General features: G+C 43.9%; 1 protein-coding gene across 1 annotated transcript; it reads right to left on the bottom strand.

The window, feature by feature from the left end:
• Positions 1 to 13,926: 13,926 nt before the first annotated feature.
• Positions 13,927 to 18,030, bottom strand: LOC123407865 (eyes absent homolog). The gene is made up of 6 exons (XM_045101100.1): positions 17,850 to 18,030; positions 16,902 to 17,154; positions 16,539 to 16,706; positions 15,428 to 15,521; positions 14,688 to 14,843; positions 13,927 to 14,566 (listed from the first exon to the last, which is right to left on the bottom strand). Exons 2-6 carry the CDS (start codon positions 17,145 to 17,147, stop codon positions 14,316 to 14,318), a joined length of 915 nt encoding a protein of 304 aa, XP_044957035.1. The 5' UTR covers positions 17,148 to 17,154; positions 17,850 to 18,030; the 3' UTR covers positions 13,927 to 14,315.
• Positions 18,031 to 19,825: the final 1,795 nt, after the last annotated feature.

The following is a 19,825-nucleotide window of genomic DNA, read 5'->3' as shown; positions in this document are numbered from 1 at the left end:
CCACTAACAAGATTTTTATTCACGGAGGGGACATAATGCACGTTCTTCAGCCGCACGACCTTCCCCGAAGTAAACTTCAGATCGACCGTGCCAACACCACGAAGAGAAGCACTTGAACCATTGCCCATCAGCACGGTGGAAGTCCGTGTGGACCAGCATCCTCCACGTCGCGGACTTGCCGCCTTTTGCATGTTGACGCTTGTCATAACGATTAGGGCAGTTAGGTGCCCAATGATCAGGATCTCCGCACACATGACAAGCACCTTTCTTCTTGTCATTCTTCTTCTTCAAGTTGGTGTGATGTACAACCTTGTTCTTCCCATCAAACTTTGCTTTACCATCAAACTTGCCCTTGTTCTTGAAATTGTGGGGCTGGAAGTTTTTCTTCTGTACCAGATTGGCACTAGAACCTCCCTCAAAGCCTTGAGCACGTGTGTCTTTTGCTCTCGCCTTTTCTTCCACATCAAGAGTACCTATGAGATCCGGAACGGAAAACTCCTGTCTCTTATGCTTCAGTAAGGTAGCAAAGTTCCTCCACGAAGGAGGAAGTTTAGTGATGATGCCTTCGGCAACAAACTTGTCCGGTAGCATGCAATTGAAGTGCTCAAGTTCTCTTGCAAATGACTGTATTTCATGAGCTTGCTCAACCACAGAGCGCTCTTCACTCATCCTGTAGTCATAGAATTGTTCCATGATGTACAGCTCAGTGCCAGCATCCGAGACCCCAAACATGGCCTCGAGTGCATCCCACATATATTTTCCATTATCAATTGACGCATAAGCATCAACTATGTTCTCACCAAGAATGCTCAAGAGAGCAGCCTTAAACAAGGTATCCATTTTGTGAAAAGCTTGCTCCTGTTGAGCATCACGATCTCCTTCAGGTTTGCCAAGAGTGGCGTCATAGCAGCTCATGGTTTGAAACCACAAAACAGCTCTCATGCGCCACCTCTTACAGTGGACACCCTCAAACAAAGGAGGTCTCATGGAAGCAGCAAAACCACTCGGGGTAAATTGCCTATAATAAGGTTTTTGGATTGTTGGAAATATGAGCAATTTACCATACGATTTTATTAAAAGAATAGGTAGGAAAACATGACTATGATAAAATAGATGAAACAAGACATTGAATATAAAGATGAGATGACGAAAGACATGTGCACATATGATCTAGAAGAGAACATATGTAGAGCCGTACTATATACACAACGCATCATATGGAGTGATGAGCAGAAATGGAACATATCTAGAAGTGAAACTATAGCAAAAAGTTGTGGTAGGAACTCAACGAAAAAGAACATGAGTACGTACTGTGTTGCAGCAGCAGTACAGTTGGTGTTGACGTTGTCGTTAGCCATGTTACCGAAGAGGTGGTCGACGTCGGGGAAGTAGTCGTCGTCCAGAAAGAGATTGTCGGTGTCCGTGATGGAAGCCAGTAGTCGCGCTGAGCGCTCCTCAAAAACCTTATCGCCCTTCTCCCATACAGGACTCGAAGAGACGTAGTTTCGGAGGCCTACTGTCCCGAGCTACGGTGCACGCCGCAAGACGGGATGCGGAAGAACGTAGCAGCAGCACAGAGAAAGGAACCGGTGGCGAGAGGGAAGTTCTGATGCGTCTTCTCTGGAGAGGAGCGGCCTCTCTTTTATAGGCGCAGGAGAAGGAGGCGAGAGACTAGCGATGGGAGCCGAAGAGAGCGAGGGATACGAAACGAACGGACAGCAGCGTTCGCTTTCAATATCGACTACGGAAAAAATATGTTCAGCTTCTCCAAGTGATCTTTCGTATACGAGTTGTGTGTGGCAAAATTTTAGTTCGGCTCGGCTCGTTCCCGCGGCGAGGCGGGCGGCGGAGGAGGAGGAGCGCGCGTGTATGTCTCTCTTGTTCTCAAGCTCATACATGTGTGGAAACATCCTCCCTTATAAGGAGGTCCAACTCCCACTAAACTAGCAATGTGGGACTAAATATTTCCACCTCTTGTCTTGCACAAATGGGCTGAGTGGACCTCTAGAATTTATTAGGAATTTTCTGAAATTATATATTGGGATGGCCTATAAGTAGACAAAATTTCAGCACATATATCTTCGTATTTCTCTTCTATGGCAAGACTGATACCAGTTCATTCGTTTGTAGCATGGCAGAAAGAAATGAAATTTACTCCCTCTGTTTCTAAATGTTCCTAACATAAGTCTTTTTAAGGATTCCATTAGACTACATACGGAGCAAAATGAATGAACTTATATTCCAAAGTATGTCTATGTATATCCTTATGAAGTTTGTAGTATAATGTCTAAAAAGATTTATATTTAAGGATGGAGGCAGTATAAATCTTTTCAAATATTTTACTACGGACTACATTCGGAGAAAAATATGCAATTTACATCTCGACATCTGAAACAAAATTCTGCAATTATAGCACTAACTGACCTTCTCCACTCCATATGCATCCAGAATATATATATATATATATATATATATATATATATATATATATATATATGGTTGTTAGTTGTAGTCAAAAGCATAGACTTGCCATCGTTGCTGAATTTAATGTCAGACACTTCAGCCGTATCTTCACCGACCAAGAAAGTGTCAAATGGACCCTGAAAGTGGTTTGTTTCACAAGATGAGAATTTCACATGCTTCCCAGATATATGACTACAAGGAACAAAGGAGAAGCACTTGGAGAAGACGGGGCCAAAAATCCAAAAACATCTATGCAATGTTGCTAACATAGTTGTAAGATTTATACTCCCTTGCCTCTTATGCAGTGTGGTAGATTTGAAAAGAAATAAGCAGAGAACTTTTTAGGCCAAAGAGATGGATATGGAAGAGCTTTTTTTTCATGGATGGAATAGTCGGTCTCTGAAGTTATTTACAATGTTAACCTCCCTTTGGAAGCATTTGGCACTTAGCCTTTCCTCCTGTGCAGCCGAGCTGACTTCTTGACATCCTTGAATTTTCTTTTCTACTTTTTCATCTTGTTATGTTGCCTCTTGGGTAAGCTCCAACCTAAGATTGAAAAAGTATATTATTAGCCTACATCAATTGCAGTGTGTAACATGTCAGATTGTACACAATGATGGCTCATTAAATGGAAGAAGAAGTGCGTTGATTGCAAATGATTATTTTAGAGATGATTGCAATAAGCAAGCATAAGAAGAGTGATGCTTCACGTACGAAAAATCACATATGATTTTTCTACGATGCAAAAAAAGGCAGCCTTGATTGCATATGTAGAAATTGTTGTCACCGTCCATCACCGAATCGTACAAAAATAGGACTGACTTTAGTCATGCGTGAATTAATTTAGTTTGAGTAACAATGATGGGAAGAACCTAACATGGTTTGCTCATTGATGGTAGGCGCCCAACATGGTTTCCTTCTTTGATTCATCATGAATTAATGGTAAACAATTCCAATTGGTGGTGGGAGATGATGTTGTTAGATGTCAAACACTTCATTATCCATGTTTTAAACCGAGGCACTTAGTGCACGACCATCGTGTGAAACCTATTGCAGCCCTGGCCATCACACTTTCGTTATCTCATTAATCATATCATTACGGCAATCTTAATGCTTGATCATGTGTACCTTTGTGATGTCAAGAGTCGTGATGGTGATTTGGTGAAGCTTAAGAGGAGAATAAACACGATGTGTGGAGTCAGAGACCATTTGAGACATAAGAGGAATTGATACCTTGTCTTGTTCGCTATTTTTTTTAATATTGCATTTTTTTATTCTTTTTGAAAAATAATGCACCGATTTGAAAATTTTCAAAAATAGGCCTACCTCGGCCACTGCGAAGCCGAGTGGAGGCTGTCGGCTCTGGCGTGGCCGACAGGAAGCCAGTCGGCCTAGGCCCGACCGATTAGTGGCTCTCGGCCACGTGGCGGTCGACTAGTGGCCAGGCCACGTCGATTGCCCTGTCGGCTCTGCCTGTCAACCCTGGCAAAGCCGATAAGGCTATCGGCCTAGGCGTGGCCGACTAGTGGCCACTAGCCAGCCCGAGGCAGCCCCTTCCCCCTCTCCTTCTTCCTCCTTCCTCTTTCTTCCTTCTCCCTTCTCCCATTCTACCTTATCTCCTTTCTCTCTTTCTCCTCCTTCCTTCTCCCCCCACACAAAAAATCTTCCATTTCCACGTTTTGAACCGTACATTTATTGTGTAAGGAGGAGGGCATCCAAACTATCCGTCTCACTCGTGATGGGGTAGTTTGTGGTGCTTGTTTTGAAGCTATTTTTGGTGGTGGTGGTGGAGGTTGTAGTGGTGGTGGTGGTGGTGGTGGTGGTGGTGGTGGTGGGTGAAGTTGGTTGTTTTGGTGGAGTTGGAGGTGGTGGTGTGGGATTATTCTCGGTGTTCGTCAAGAGTCGTTCGTCGTTCATCGTTTCTGCGCACGCTTCAAGGGTAAAATATTTTTGTAGATTAGTGTATTAAGTAGTTTATAAATGCTCTAGTAGATTAGTATAAATTTAGTTGTTTAACTAGTTTTAGGTGGTCCGGTAGATTAGTATAAATTTAGTTGTTTAACTAGTTTTAGGTGCTCCGGTAGATTAGTATAAATTTAGTTGTTTAACTAGTTTTAGGTGGTCCGGTAGATTAGTATAAATTTAGTTTAGTGAATGAAGTAGTTTAATTATTTTTAGGTTCTCCGATAGATTTGGAAAATATATTTCGGTTTGTCGTTCTTCTAATTTTCTTCCTTGTTGAATAATATGTTAGGTCAGCAGAGATGTCTGATTTAGTGACGTTATGTTTGCACTATGGTCGTGGTACCGTTCAAACAAATGAGATGGGAGCTGACAGAATGGCTTGCGCGATGTTTAGGGTTCAATACTGAAACACACACCGTCGGTGTTCATGCATTATGGACCCGGTCCACTGGTAATATTTTCTGGTATTTGAAGCATATAGAGCGGGACGACCAGTGGGTGCGCTTGTAACAATCTTGCGAGCGTAGGGGATGTCATCCTGTGGCCTTACTTCTCCCCGTGCTAAAGCCGGTGACTGAACCTGAAGTGGAACGTAGCTATGAATATGGTGAGAGCAGTGTAGGGATGCATGATTCACAGTCAATTCATGCGTCCCATGCTGGGGATGATGTTTACAAAGCAGGCCAGAGTAGTCAGGCAGAAGGGGGAGATGCAGATGATTATCTCAGCGGTGAGGCAGATGCCGACGAGATAGATGGGCACATGCAAAACGAGATGCATGAAGAAGATATAGCGGGTGATATTTCCGATGAATCCGCTGAATCAGATGGAGAAGAGAACGCACATGAAGTGCCTATTCCTGCATCATGGAATCAGGACTTCTCATCTGCAATGTTGGTGAACGACGGTCATGATTCTGCCTGGCAGTATCACCAGTACAACATTGCAACAGGTGCCCTCTACCCGAACAAACAAGCTCTGAAGGATGCCATCCTTAATTGGGCAATGTCCACTCAAAGGGTATTTGTAGCTCAAGTTTCTTGTCCGGATAGGTTGACAATGGTTTGTAGAAATCAGGGTTGTCCCGCAAGGGTGCATGGATATCTCCCTAAGTACGACACAAGCTGGGTCATAAGTGACTTAGTTAGTCATAATTGTGTTATTCCATGCATCCCTCAAGATCATCCCAACCTTACTTCCACTGTGATTGCTCGCTGGCTTTACAGCGAGATTGTGGAGTGCAAGGCGATGGAAGTGAAGGCTATCCAGAAAAAAGTCTTTGTCAGGTTAAAGTACAACATATCATATGGCAAGGCTTGGAGGGCTAAGCAGAAGGCACTGGAGACCAGATTTGGTTCATATTTTGATGCATATGACTCTATTGTTCGGCTCGTGCAGACAATGCAGAACCGGAATCCTGGCACGTATGTTGACATCCAAGAGTTGTACCTGCCAGAGTTCCCAACGGTTAGGGTGTTGCATCGGTTGTTCTTCTCTTTCGGTGCCTGCATTGAAGCTTTCAGACATTGTCGACCGGTTATATGTGTTGATGGCACATTTCTCACTCGCAAGTACAAGGGTCGGATCCTCACAGCCATAGGTCAAGATGGGCAAAATCAAGTCGTCCCACTTGCATTTGCTTTTGTGGAGAGCGAGAACATCGAGAGTTCGACATGGTTCTTCAGGCAGTTGAAAATAGCTGTTGTGCAAGATAAGCAGAATGTGTGCATCCTTCACGATAGGCATGCAGGTATACTCAGTGCGATCAAGATATTGTCAAACCCTGCTCCCGGTGAACAAACTCCTTGGCAGGACATTCAGAGTCGTTGGTGCATGCGCCATCTAGGGGAAAATTTCTTCTCGCAGTTTAGAAATAAGAACCTCATGAATCTATTCAAGAAACTCTGCAAGCAGAACCAACAATGGAAATATGAGCTGATATGTAACAGACTAAATGTTTGCACGCAGAGACATGTTAGGGACAGGAGAGCTGCAAGAGATGCTGCTGTCAGGGCACATGTTAAAGCAGTAGCTACACAATTAGCAACTGGGATCTGCTACCGTGGAGGAAGAGTCGATTGGGCTTTGTGACTTGCCAGGATTTGACCCTCCTGGTACAAGGAGAAGGCTAGCGAGGACGATTAAAACCTTTGATCAGTGGATAGAGCATGAGCCATTGGAGAGTTGGTCTCTGTTGCATGACACACATGGAGCCACGTACGGTGTCATGACTACCAACCTGGCTGAAACATATAATTTTGTCCTCAGAGAAAATAGAGCTTTGCCACTTACAGCGATTGTTGAGGGCATTTTCTATGGCACAGTGAAGTATTTCAGGGAAAGACGTCAAATTGCTGTGGAGCATATGACAAACAATCCGAACACACGTTACTGTGAAAGGGTTATGAAGTACATGGATGAAAAGATGAAGAAAGCCCGGTCACACAGTGTTGTCACCATTGGAAATCTATAGCGAAAGTTTGAGGTTCGCTTAGCTAACAACAAATTCGGATGTGCAAATGAGATGAGAACACACGAGGTGAAAATTGGAAATGAATTGTGGCCAACGTGCGAATGCACATGCAACAAACCAAAGTTGCTTCACCTACCTTGCTCGCATGTAATTGCTGCTTGCGGGCTCATAGGTCTTGACGCAATCTCTTTTGTGTCTCCGTATTTTCTGAAAGAGGCTGTCCTCAATACCTGGACAGGTGAGTTGATGGGTTTCCGATCAATGGGTAACTTCAACACTGTTGAGCCTGCTCAAAGGCGATACATTCCACATCCTGCGCATATGCGTACAAGTAGAGGGAGGCGGCAGAGTCAGCGCATCCGGAATGACATGGATGAATCTGAGGCCGGCGGGCGCACCGTGCAATGCATTCTATGTAATGAATTTGGGCATAGGGATCCTGATTGTCCCACCTTCGTCATTGCAAGGGGCACTAGGCGTGGACGATGCAGCCGAGGAAGAAGAGGAGGAAGAGGGAGGGCAAGAGGAGGAGGAAGAGTTTAAAATTTATGTAATAGCACTACATTTAAGTTCGTACTAGCACTATGTTTTAAGTTTGGACTATCACTATGTTTTAAGTTTGTACTATCACTATGTTTTTAGTTTGTATTAACACTATGTTTTAATTTTATACTATGTGTTGCACTACGTTTTGTATTGTATAGCAATGGAGGGAATGTATCTTCTTAATCCGGATGTTGATAGTAAGCATCGTGCTTCGCTATTAACTGAGCAGAAGCTCGTACCACTAGTCACTCGTACTGCTAAGGGGACTGGAGTATACATCCGCTGTGGGTTGAAAGGTAAATGTTTTTATCTTAAACTTTAATCATTGTATTAAATATGCATTGTAAGTAACATAAATTTTATGATCGGTGGATATGCAGACTCAAATGGGTCGGGCTTTTACCATTCGCACGTCTAGTTGAGGCCACTGAGACGTCGAGGCACCTCAGCATTGACTCTTCTTTGCTCACTTGCTTAGTGGATCGATGGAGGCCTGAGACCCACACGTTCCACTTCAGATGGGGTGAGATGGCTCCTACTCTGGAAGATGTCTCAATGTTGCTCGGACTTCCGTTGGCGGAAAATGCGATAGGACCGTTGGAGGACCCGCCAGATTGGCAACAAACTTTGGCAGCATGTTTCTTCAATATATATGATGGGGCTCCAATACTGGCGTCAGAGGCGCACGAACCTAAGTATGACTGGTTACAACATTTCAGGGTTAGTTCCTACCTCGCATATCTTTCAAAGGTAAATGTTTCAAGTTGCAATATTTCCAGGTTATTCACAAGTCCCTTTCTACTTACATGATTGCAGATCGAGAGATTTCCAGGTTATTCACAAGTCCCTTTGAGTGTTATACAGATTACTCGTAGCCTGGAGGCGTACCTATTGTGGCTTCTCGGGAAGGTGATGTTCACAGAGAACCATGTCACTACTTTGAGTGCGCGTTACATCCCCATTGCACTGGAAATCGCGACTGTTGAGTCGGCTGAACAGATCACACCGAGGAGTTGGGGATATGCGGTATTAGCTGCTACCTACCGAGGTATGTGCAACGGTTGTCAGCTTTCCACGGCCAAGTCGGCCATTCTTGGTTGCCCGCTGTTTTTACAACTGTGGTCCTGGGAGAGGTTCTCTATTGGACGACCAAACATAGATGTGGACCACAGTTATCATGTGGGCAACATGCTTGATGGTGATGACATCGACTTGCCAACTTTCGGCCTGTGTTGGAGGCGTCGCAAGGTATGTCCCCTGGTATAATGTTATCCACCTTCTTAGTTTACACTATGGTTGAAACTAACTTATGTCTTGCGCAGAGAAGGTATGCTAGTGAACAGACTAGGCGAGCCTACACTACACTAAATGAGCAGTTTGATACGTACACGGGAGTTATTTGGCAACCGTACACGGAAGCAGACATAATTTCTAGATATCCCAGTGGTATTTCTGTGCTATGCACGAGAGATCGGGGTTACTGGATGACGAATTCAAAGATTATCTTCGATGTCTTTGTTGAGGAGATGGCGCAACAGCGCATTATGAGACAGTTCGGTCTTTGGCAGTTGACTCCTCCGCCCAACACAGAGAACCTGTTGTCAGTAGTAGTCCACAGGTATGTTATACTAACTATATATTACATTTTGTTTCTCTATGGCCTATGGTTAAACATCATCATAAATTACAGGATGACAAGGGAACCAATAGGGCACGGGCTCAGTGGCTACAAAGGCTTGAAGAGTACGTTTTAGAATGGGAAACTAACACTGAACGTAGGTGGCATGAACAACAAGCATTTGATCTCGCTGAATACAATGCATATTTGGAAGGGTACATGAGAGGAACACGATTACGCATTGTTCAGCACTCCAATACAGATGAGATTTCGGACCCGCATACGTCTGATACGTACCCGACGTATGATACTTCTGGCTCCACGCAGTATGCGGTAATATTTATTCTCTTTACGTCATTTAAGTTGTTGTTACTTGCTTCATACTAACTGATGAACTTTGATCGACAATTGTCATCTGCACCTCTTATGGTACCTAGGTCTCACATTCAACCATGGCTCAAGAGGCTCGAGCAGAGGATAAGAGATATCTATAAAGCTATCACGTGCACGCGCACTTCGAATGTTGTGCATCACCAGCCGCAGCCTACGCCGGTGCCGCGTCACTCCGTGCATCGACATCAGCCGCGTCCACGTCTACAAGGAGTGGAACCGACGCCACATCCACCCCACCTGACCAGCCTGGCAGTTCAGCGTGGCATCAGCCACAGCACCACGCTTCGTCATCGAGCTTCATGTTTCAGCCAACTCCACAACATCACAATCCTACTCCTGGTTTCATGTTTCATCCACATACAACAGGTATGGTCCCTCCTGCATATCATGATGTGTCGGCGTCCGGATCCGGGTTAGGGAGTGAACCAGATGAGCCACCATCACAGCAAAACATGTGGTTGGACATGTTTTCGACTCCTCCACCGTGGCCCACACAGGATACACAGTATGACCAGGGTGGATCCGAGATTCCTCCTCGTAACATTAGGGCCCCCCACAGGTGGGGATGGAGTACACCCCCCACACCCCCAGAGCGCCAACCGAGACGCCGTGAGTGAAGCAAACTCTTTGCCCTTCTATGTATCACTTCAGACTTATGTGTATTTTATGTAAGAAACTTATGTGTATTTTATGTATGAGACTTATGTGTATTTTATCTATGAGACTTATGTGTATTTTATCTAAGAGACATATTCCTATCTATTTCTATGCTCAGTTGGTTCATCGTGGATAACACATATACTACCAATAACTTGAGATTACAAACAAAGTAAGATTCCGAAGATACATAAAATAAGATACATGAAATAAGATACATTAAGATGCAGAGTTCATACAAAAACTATATAAAGTCGTCGTCATCCTTTGATGATGCAGAGCTCTGGCCCTTCGACGAAGCGGTACTCTTGGCACTCGTTGATGCTGCCCCCTTGTCCTTGCTACTCGGCATGAAGATATCGTCTTCGTCCTCGCTATCGTCAATCCATAAAAAGGGATGTTTTACTCCACCTCCACCGCGTATGTGCTGGCCTTTCTTCTTCCATCTTTCATTCAACTGCAGAAGTTCCTTCCGGATCTCCTCATATGTCCTTGCAGGCCACCCCTTCTAGCTAATGCATGAGCAACCTTATTCAGTAGTGTGTCACTACTGATGAGTTCGTCCCATGAAACTATTCTATTGTCTATCTTGAAATTGCTAGCCAAGCGTAGAAGACACTCGGACATACCACTGTGAAAACTATGATCAAAAGGATAATGAGACATTTTGAGCACACTCCTTACCAACCTTGCTGTGGAGAGGGTTTTATAGGTGCCGAAGAGCGAGACGAAAACCTAATGGCGGGAAAGCGAGGCGGGAAATAAATGGCGGGAAAGCTATAGGAGGGAAAATATGGCGGGAAAGAGAGACTTATAGGAAATGGCGGGAAACTAATAACACATATACTACCAATAACTTGAGATTACAAACAAACTAAGATACACCTTGCCGGAATTAAAATACAACTTGCTGAAATTAAGATACAACGTGCTGACACAACTTGTTGAAATTAAGATACAACTTGCTGAAATTAAGATACAACTTGCTGAAATTAAAATAAATCTACTGAGTCCAGCGTGGATATTTTCCTTTTCCATCACCGGCTTCTTCTGCTGCTTTGGCTGCACGAGCCCTTTCTCTCTTTCTCTCCCTCTCAGCTTCACGGGTCTGTTCCCGCTGTCTGTAAACCTCCTCCAACCGAAGTTTCTCTTCTTGGTTTTTCCTTTTCATCTCATCAATAAAAGCCCTCTGCTCCACACAGTACTCTTCCCACTCTTTATTCTGCGCTGCTTTCTCCTCTGCTTCAGCCTTCTCGCGGCGCTCTTCCAAGTCCAAGCTAGCCCATGCACGGCGACCTCTTTCACGAATCTCGGTCACCGCCCAGTCCGGCATTTCCGTGTCAATCCAACGATAGTACATGCAGAGAGGAGGAGGAGACTAGAAAATATATATATATATATATATATATATATATATATATATATCAAGTAAACAATAATATCAACAACATATTTACTCTGGATAACTTGAGCATACCGGAGGCCTGAGGTACGCAGAAATAGATTCGGGTGGATCAGATTCATAATTGGCGCACATGAAAAACTTCATGCCCAACCAATCTGAAAAATCCGTCACCTCCTTCACCTTGCAGAGATCACCGCACCAACATCGAACTGCTTCCACACCCCGAGGCAAACTCGCACTCTGCATTTTCTTAGGCCTGATGCTCTGATCCGAGCAAGGCAAACTCATATTGACTGGATGATGGAGGAAGGCAGTGCTAGTGTTCTCAAGTGAGGTTGGATGATGGATGAAGGCAGTCCAATGCCTCCTTTTATAGACTTAGATGACCAGGAAGATGGCGGGAAAACGAGGAGGGAAATGAGGCGGGAAAGATTTGGCGGGAAATAAGAGGGTAAAAAGTTGGCGGGAAAAGAAATACGCAAAATTTGGCGGGAAAGGTGGTGCGAAAAATTTGGCGGGAATGGAGACGTGGAAATATTGGCGGCAACGGAGGAGGGAACGAAATGGCATGGCCGATTGGGGGAATATGGGCGGGAAATGGAGTCGGGAAAATAGCTAACGTTCAAAATAAAAAATTCCATCACGAGTGAGACGGATAGTTTGGATGCCCTACTCCTTACACAATAAAAGTACGGTTCAAAACGTGGAAATGGAAGATTTTTTGTGTGGGGGAGAAGGAAGGAGAAGAAAGAGAGAAAGGAGATAAGGTTGAATGGGAGAAGGGAGAAGGAAGAAAGAGGAAGGAGGAACAAGGAGAGGGGGGAAGGGGCGGGCTGGGGCTGGCTCGTGGCCACTAGTCGGCCACGCCTAGGCCGATAGCCCTATCGGCTTCCCCAAGGCCGACAGGCAGTTGCCTGGCCACTAGTCGGCTTCCATGTGGACGAGAGCCACTAATCGGCCTAGGCCCGGCCGACTGCCTCCTGTCGGCCACACCAAAGCCGACAGCCTCCAATCGGCTAGAGGGTGGCCGAGGCAGGCTTATTTTTGAAAAATTTCGAATCGGTGCATTATTTTTCAAAAAGAATAAAAAAATGCAATATTAAAAAAAATCCGCGTCTTGTTCTAGGTTGGGTGTTTGAGAAGGAAACCAGGAGTGTATGGAGGGGTTGGTCGGTACCATAGGGACATGTTTGCTTGTTTTTATGTTTGGGTGCTTTCTATCACTACTAGGTAGCAAAATAATTCTGAGGGGTTCTTCGCAAAGAAAGCTCCTGTATGAGAAATATCAAACGTATTGTGGCGAGGCTCAAAAAATGTGTGGTGTTGCAAGAGTGACATGAGGATTTGATATTCGTTTGGATGCGGTCTTGAACTGCATTTGCATTTGCATTTATTATAGAATAACAAGTTCATAGATTATTTCCTTTATTTATAGATTGTCTCGCTCCATGGCAACGTACGGGCATTCAGCTAGTTGGTATTTAAACTATTTATACAAATCAGGTGTGGGGATTCATGAATGCAAGTATCCATTGGCAGTGGATACCCAAATGATTAGTGTACCCTTAGTCCAGAGATATGTAGATATTTTGATGCCCACTTTGGATCTCCTGATATTAATGCATAGTTGTATGCTAATGCAACACAGCTTGGTAAGGATTTCGAAATGATCGATGTTTGCCTGATGCTTTGCTTGCGCGGGTGGTGTTGGTGGTTCATAAATGCAGTATACAGCTTGATCATACTAGATACCAGAATAAATAGTGTTAAGCTATGCACAAATATGCTGGTGTTCATTTTAGATATCCTCACTTTAATGCATTTTCATTCAGAAATATGATAGATGCTCATTTTGATATCTCCATGTATTGATACAGATCAAACTTCCATATATTTATTGTGGCAACACCACTTCATCATAGATATCTAAGGTATTGGTCAATGCATCAGGGGAAAACTATCACTTTTTCATCCTTGATGAAATTAAATATTGTTTCTCCCAAATCTCAATTGTGAGAGGTCGCCGTTTTGTTTTAAGATCAATTTAGACACATTGTTGTTGCTTCTTCATTTTTTTTGCCATTTTATTTGTACTTCCTCCTTCCAAAATTAGTTGTCGCTCAAATGGATGCATCTAGCACTGAGTACAGGTTAGATTTAGACACATTATTGTTACCTCTTCAATATTTGTTAATTAGCTCTAATTTACATTCCGTGGGAAAAACAGTAACCAAGGAGTATTTGTAACATGGATTTGCACAAGTCTGACTTCAGAATCCCAGCGAAAATAAAAAGTCGACTCCAGAAATGTACTGCATAGATTTCACAGAAAACCCTCAGCAACAACTGTGAAAAAAAATGCCTGCAAACAAAAGAGGTAGTAAAAGATTTGGCAATTCAGGGGACTAGAATGAAATTTTCGCTGGACCAGATTTCCCATATACACCATCAAATCTGAGATGCCAAAGCACAAAGATACAGACTTGCAACAACAGCCAACCAACCGGTTACGACTTACAACAGCAGATGATTCCCCAGATGCCAGTAAGATGGACCAACACTGGCAGAATACGATTCAAACATGCCGGAACGGATCGAACTATATGGCCGGGCGCTCTTTATTTATCTCACAGGCGTCTCCGGATCCTCCAGGCAGGGAGGGCAATATGCCTCCTATATATATATATATATATATATATGGTATCTCCACAATGCGGTTCGCTTGAACTACCACCTGACTGGCCTCCTCCTCGGCGATCGATGCCTCAAGACATCTACACTGCGGGCATCGGAACTCAACCGTCTTTACCCGATGACTGATACACGGCGTCCATGATGCCATGGATCGTCGACAGGCTCAGGCCAGGGAACCTGTGAGGAGCGTCGGGGCGGATCTCAATCTTGACGAACGGCCATTTCATTATGGAAGCAGCGCTGCGCTCCTCTGGGCCGTCTCCAACCGCGCAGAAGCGGACGTTCGGGCCGCCGTGGCGTTCTTTGATCCACTTGAAGCACTGCAGCTTCCCCGCTTCCCACGAGCTATAAACTGCTCAAGCAAAGGGACAATTTGTTGCCATTAGTATATTTCAGGTAACAGATTCACAGCTTGCAATATGGAACACAGATGAAGCAGTCGAACAACAGTTGCGACAACATTAGAGACAAACCATTATCAGATGATACCACATCGTCCAGGCGATACAGCAAACATTTGGCAATACTTGGAACCAGGGACCCTGAAGTAACTATGCAATTAATGGTTGAAGATTTGCCAGCAGGCTCGGCTGTAGATTTACCCAGCGCTTCTTCCAGCAACTTATGAGCTGCATAGCAGGGGAACGGTATTTTTGAATATTCAAGCATACAAAAAAGAATCAACAGTAAGCTACACGTAATTCAGTTTTTTTAGAGTAGACCAACAATTTCAGTGCACGAAAGGTTCATTAAGGTTAACAAGAATGCTATCAAAGGATAACATCACTTGAAGTCTTGAACATATTTCCCCCACATCTTAAAGCAAGGCATCAAAATCCCAAAAAAATCTATATTGTAGCATATTATTCATTACGCAATGTATCCTCTTGGTGGTAAACATGTATAGCATGATCATAGCATAATCTAGTGCACCAAGGAACTAAAAGCATCCTCTTATTTTCCACTTACTGAAAGTAGAAAATTCAGCAGCATCTTGATTTGATATTAGTACTATTATCATGGATTACAAATTTGCATTAAGCAGCATTATTGGGCACTAGCCGACTTTGGAAATAAATACTTGTAGCCCCAATGGATGGCCACAACCTTTTTTGACCAATCAAAAACAAAATATCAGAATTATCTCTTGACTGAATGTTGATACTTTCTCATTACTAAAGGAATTCCCCCAAATTAGTATGAATCAGAATACCTGAAGAAAGCCAACCATCAGTATATTTGTCTGTCGAACTATACAAATCACTCCAGACTTTGAACATGCGGTGGTCCAGAATTTTCTGCAAACCCTGAAGAAACACCAAAGCAGCTGAGCTTAGTGGTTCAAACATGGCACTGACAGAAATATTAGAATGCAGAGATTAATGACTGCAGCAATCATAAGTCCAATAGTAGCAACTAAACAGAAGCTGAAGAGCTTTCCAATACCAAATGATGGCAGGGTAGTATTTATTCAGTTACGATGCTCTGAAAATACCCAGTACAGAACTTACAAGACTTCATATTTACTTACAATTTCTTAACTAAGTTTTTGCTAAGATCTAAACCTCTGTACAAAAGTGCTTGCAATGATACACAAACTGCTGGTGAATCACTGCAGAAGTGGCATCTTACCATTGTTCTGATGTCCACTTAAACTCATATACCTACTGCAGTTCAGCTGCCTGATCCTAATATACAGAACATAGACACTTTCTTGATATTTCCCCATCACTTCATACAAGACCACCCCCACCCTCACACAAAGCCAAAAAAGGAAAAAACAAATATGGTAACTATTTAAATACGGTCGGTGCTTAATGTAAAGCTCTTGCAGAAATAACCAGATGTTTATTATACTACTACTACGCAGTCTGGAAGCTCAGGAAAAAAATCTTTACATCTCTAAGCAAAACTGGATGTCTTGTGTTACAAGATCAGGATATGCATGCCGAAGGAGTTGTACGAACAAAAAGTTTGCACACTGAATTGGCTAACATAGCACTACCACTTTCTAGACACCTTCGAAAATTAAGGCCAAGCACAAACATTACAAGGATTAGAACTGAGCAATATCAAGCAAATACGTTAAAAGAAATCGTTGCTACAGAAAACAGAGACTGCTACTATATGAATTCAGTCATCATATTATATGAGTAGTTCAGTAATTTTCGTGAAATGGAATGAAATATTATAGTTTTTACAAGAGTAATATGGACACTGGATGTCAGCATAGGTAGAAGGTCACTTCTAAATGCAACAACACTACTTAATCAGATAACAAAAGTTAAAGGAAATAGAGTAAGATAAAGTAATTATTGTGACACCTTTTCATACTTGTCTCCAATAGCACGATGCCTGTAGGCAAGCTTCCTTTTATTCACATCGTCAAAAGGAGAACTAAAGCAGTCGGCCTCAAAATCATATTTTGTCAAGTCTTTCCCATCATCATACTGATGTAAAGCACTGAGATAGGGTTGATTGTAGTTCTCAATCTGCATACGTGAGAGAACAAGACTATCAGTAGAGAGCAATGACATGTAACATGGACACACAATTGTAAAATGTGCAGCCAGATGGCCTATCCATAACATCAAAAGAAGAAACACAGTACAGTTTTGGTATTTTAGGCACAATGACGTGCATACAAAAACATCTGTCAGCAGACAAGATTTGAGGTGTCGACTGACCTCCTCATAGAAGAAGTGCTCATCGCAGAGTTCAAGAATGATGTTCTCCCAGCGCTTCCCTATTTCAGTACCTTTTTCATGGTCCTTGAGGCCTTCAAAATGCCCAGCAAACGACCCATCTAGCAGGGACTTGAGCAGAATAAGTGTTTCATCCAAGTCCCACACGTACACGTTGATAGGCTGATCTGCCGCGGCATCACCAGTCGAATTTTGGCTATTAGCTGAAGCGGAGACAACCTCCTCCATTCGGCACCTGTCAAAAAACACAGATCACGTCACGCTAGAATCCACGATTGCATGGACGAGCTAAAATCAAGCGACGCCGTCAGGCCGGCACGCCATCGAACGGCTCCGTTAGTTACAAAATACCGTTCTAACGTTACCATACACGCTACCGCTAGACGGCAAGACCGAAGGCCGCATCCAATCCTGAAGCTCGATGCTATCATACTACACTAACTACAGTATGTTCCCTTCCAAGACAGAGTCGAGTTACTTCCAAGAATAAAATCCGCATTCCCCTTGTACAACCCCTTGTTCTCGCCCCTTTTGCCCCGCCGTGCTGCCTTCATCAGATCAAGAAGGACCCCTCTTATCCTAGACCTACGACAGAACACATTCAGTTGAACTGAACCGAAGTATCAGGCCTCCGGAAACTGCAATCAGCTGGCCACTGGTGCTTCCACAGGCCAAGACGCGACGAGCTGGATGGATTTGATCCCATCGAGATCTAATTCGGACTAGATCGCCGAGAGCGAGCAAAGAAATCAGCGGAGCGAGGCTGATCTCCCGGGACAACCGAATCCAGGCCAGCAGGTTAGGGTTCGTCACCAGCGCGGCGAGATAAAATCAATCCGTAACCCGGGCGGATCTCAAATCCAAGCCGGCGAACTAGAGAGCGGGGAGGAGGACGGCCAAGAAACCTCCGTGCTCGGCATGTGGCAGTACCTGACGGGCGGGCGGTTCGAAGACGAACAGGCAGGCGTGGCGGGGCGCACGAGCTCGGAGGATCCTACCACGGAGGAGGACGGCGGCGGAGGCGGTGGCGGTGGCGCCGGAGATGCGAAGCCGGCGGCGGGAGCTGCAGCTCTGAGGAGTATGTTGATGTTGCTCTGCTCTGCCCTGCCCTGCTCTCTATAACAGACAGGGACGGAGATATGGGGAAGAAGGACTAACGTGGCTCGATCCCATCCGTCGAAAACAATCAACGGTTGAGATCGAGAGGGGTTGAGCCCAACCACAAGGCTTTTCCTTTGGCAAGTTGATATCCTCGTGACCCTTATTGAGTTGTTTGGATTGCTTATCATATATGTCAAGTGGTATCCTTGTGACACTGCAAAAAGAATTTGTCATATCAGGGTGCATAAATTCCTCTTACGTTCTTTTTTCATCAAATTTACATTGAGGCTACCTTTTATTAGCTCCATCACCGCCCATGATTTTTACAGTATTGTGCGATCAACACCGTGGTCCAAATGGGTAATCGAATCTAGTCGTTGACGATCCAAATGGGTAATCGAATCTATCGTTTTGTCGATGCATGGCCATGTCGTGTCTCTTTAGATTGTCAGCTAGTTGTTGTCGTCATGCTACCTCTCTTTGTGACCGCCGCAGTGTGTCTGTATGGCTGACTGTTCTTGTAGAGCCAATCTAGACGCCCTTAATAGTACACTGAAACCATCAGTATGGCGTTACACGCCCGTGAACTCTTAGATGATCGCATAGTTGGCATTTCCGCACTACCTCTCTTGTGACCACTTCAACGCGTTCTTGCGACCCTCGTTATCGGTTTTCCTTCCTCTTCGTCATGGCCGAATAGATCCTAGGACATTCTTTCACAGAGCACACAATCAAATACAGATAGAATGCGAAGAGGTCAAAGTATAAGACATACGACACTATACGGAGGGCTCCGGCTGTTTGGCCCACAAGAGGATGGGGGTCATAGGAATATACCAGCAATTATGTTGACGAAAATGATTAGGTGACAGCGACAATCGCCTTGGCTAGAGGGGCCAAGTCGACAACCAAGTGGGAAAAAGGTATATCTTTTGACATTTTATGGTTGGTTTATGAGAGGAAACTCATGTAACAAAACTTAACTATCAAAACTATTTCTTTACTTCATATAGTCTTTCTTTAGGCGTTCCAAATACTGGCATTTTCCTTTTTAAATAATAATATCAACCCAGTGAGTCACTCGCCACGTGGCATGAGCGGTGAGCTCTCTAGATTTGGCCAAGAAAAAAATGATGAGTCACTCGCCTGATACAACAAATTGAGCGGCTTTGTCTACAAATGCTTTGAGTAACGTCCAAGTTTTACTTATATGTACTACCCAGGACGATAAAGCTAGAGACAAGCATGACACGTGGCAGGCCAGATAGGCGCATAACATTTTGCAACACCTGGCGTTGTCACGATGCCGACGTGACGTGTCACTTGCCCTGCGCGATCAGGTGCTCGAATCGAAGCCTGCGTGTACGTATCATGGCCACGTCAGTCGACACGCTCAGCCACGTGATTGCACGCTTCCGTGTTAACTCTGCTACACTAGACTAGAAAGCCATTTGCTTAATCACTTTATTCACTCACTGAGCGGCACATGTGACTACGCCGTGACGATTTTTCAGGTTACAGTGAGTTATCATTCGCTTCATCAATTTTTAAATATAAGTTTTTTATAGATTTTACTATGAATTACATACAGTGATACATATGTATATATGTAAATTTATTCGTTTTGTTTCGTATGTAGTTTGTGATGAAATTTTAAAAAAGACTTACATTTAAAAACGGAGAGGGTAGCAATTGTCAATTTGCCCATTACAAAATCATTTTGAGACAACTTCTTTTGCAAGTTGTAGTTGATTCTCGCTTTCTCGAGTAATAGATATTATATATGAACAAAAGTAACCAAATTG

This window comes from Hordeum vulgare, chromosome 7H (genome assembly GCF_904849725.1).
Source record: "Hordeum vulgare subsp. vulgare chromosome 7H, MorexV3_pseudomolecules_assembly, whole genome shotgun sequence".
In the NCBI taxonomy this organism is placed as follows: domain Eukaryota; kingdom Viridiplantae; phylum Streptophyta; class Magnoliopsida; order Poales; family Poaceae; genus Hordeum; species Hordeum vulgare.
The sequence above is the reverse complement of the archived record's forward strand: the minus strand, read 5'-3'. Positions and strand labels throughout refer to the sequence as shown.

Coding starts and splice junctions, on each gene's coding strand:
- LOC123407865 (XM_045101100.1), bottom strand. CDS start 17,147: ATGGAGGAGGTTGTCTCCGCTTCAGCTAATAGCCAAAATTCGACTGGT. Junction 16,707..16,901: donor AGCACTTCTTCTATGAGGAG/GTCAGTCGACAC, acceptor TCACGTATGCAG/ATTGAGAACTACAATCAACC. Junction 14,844..15,427: donor TGATGGTTGGCTTTCTTCAG/GTATTCTGATTC, acceptor CCTGCTATGCAG/CTCATAAGTTGCTGGAAGAA.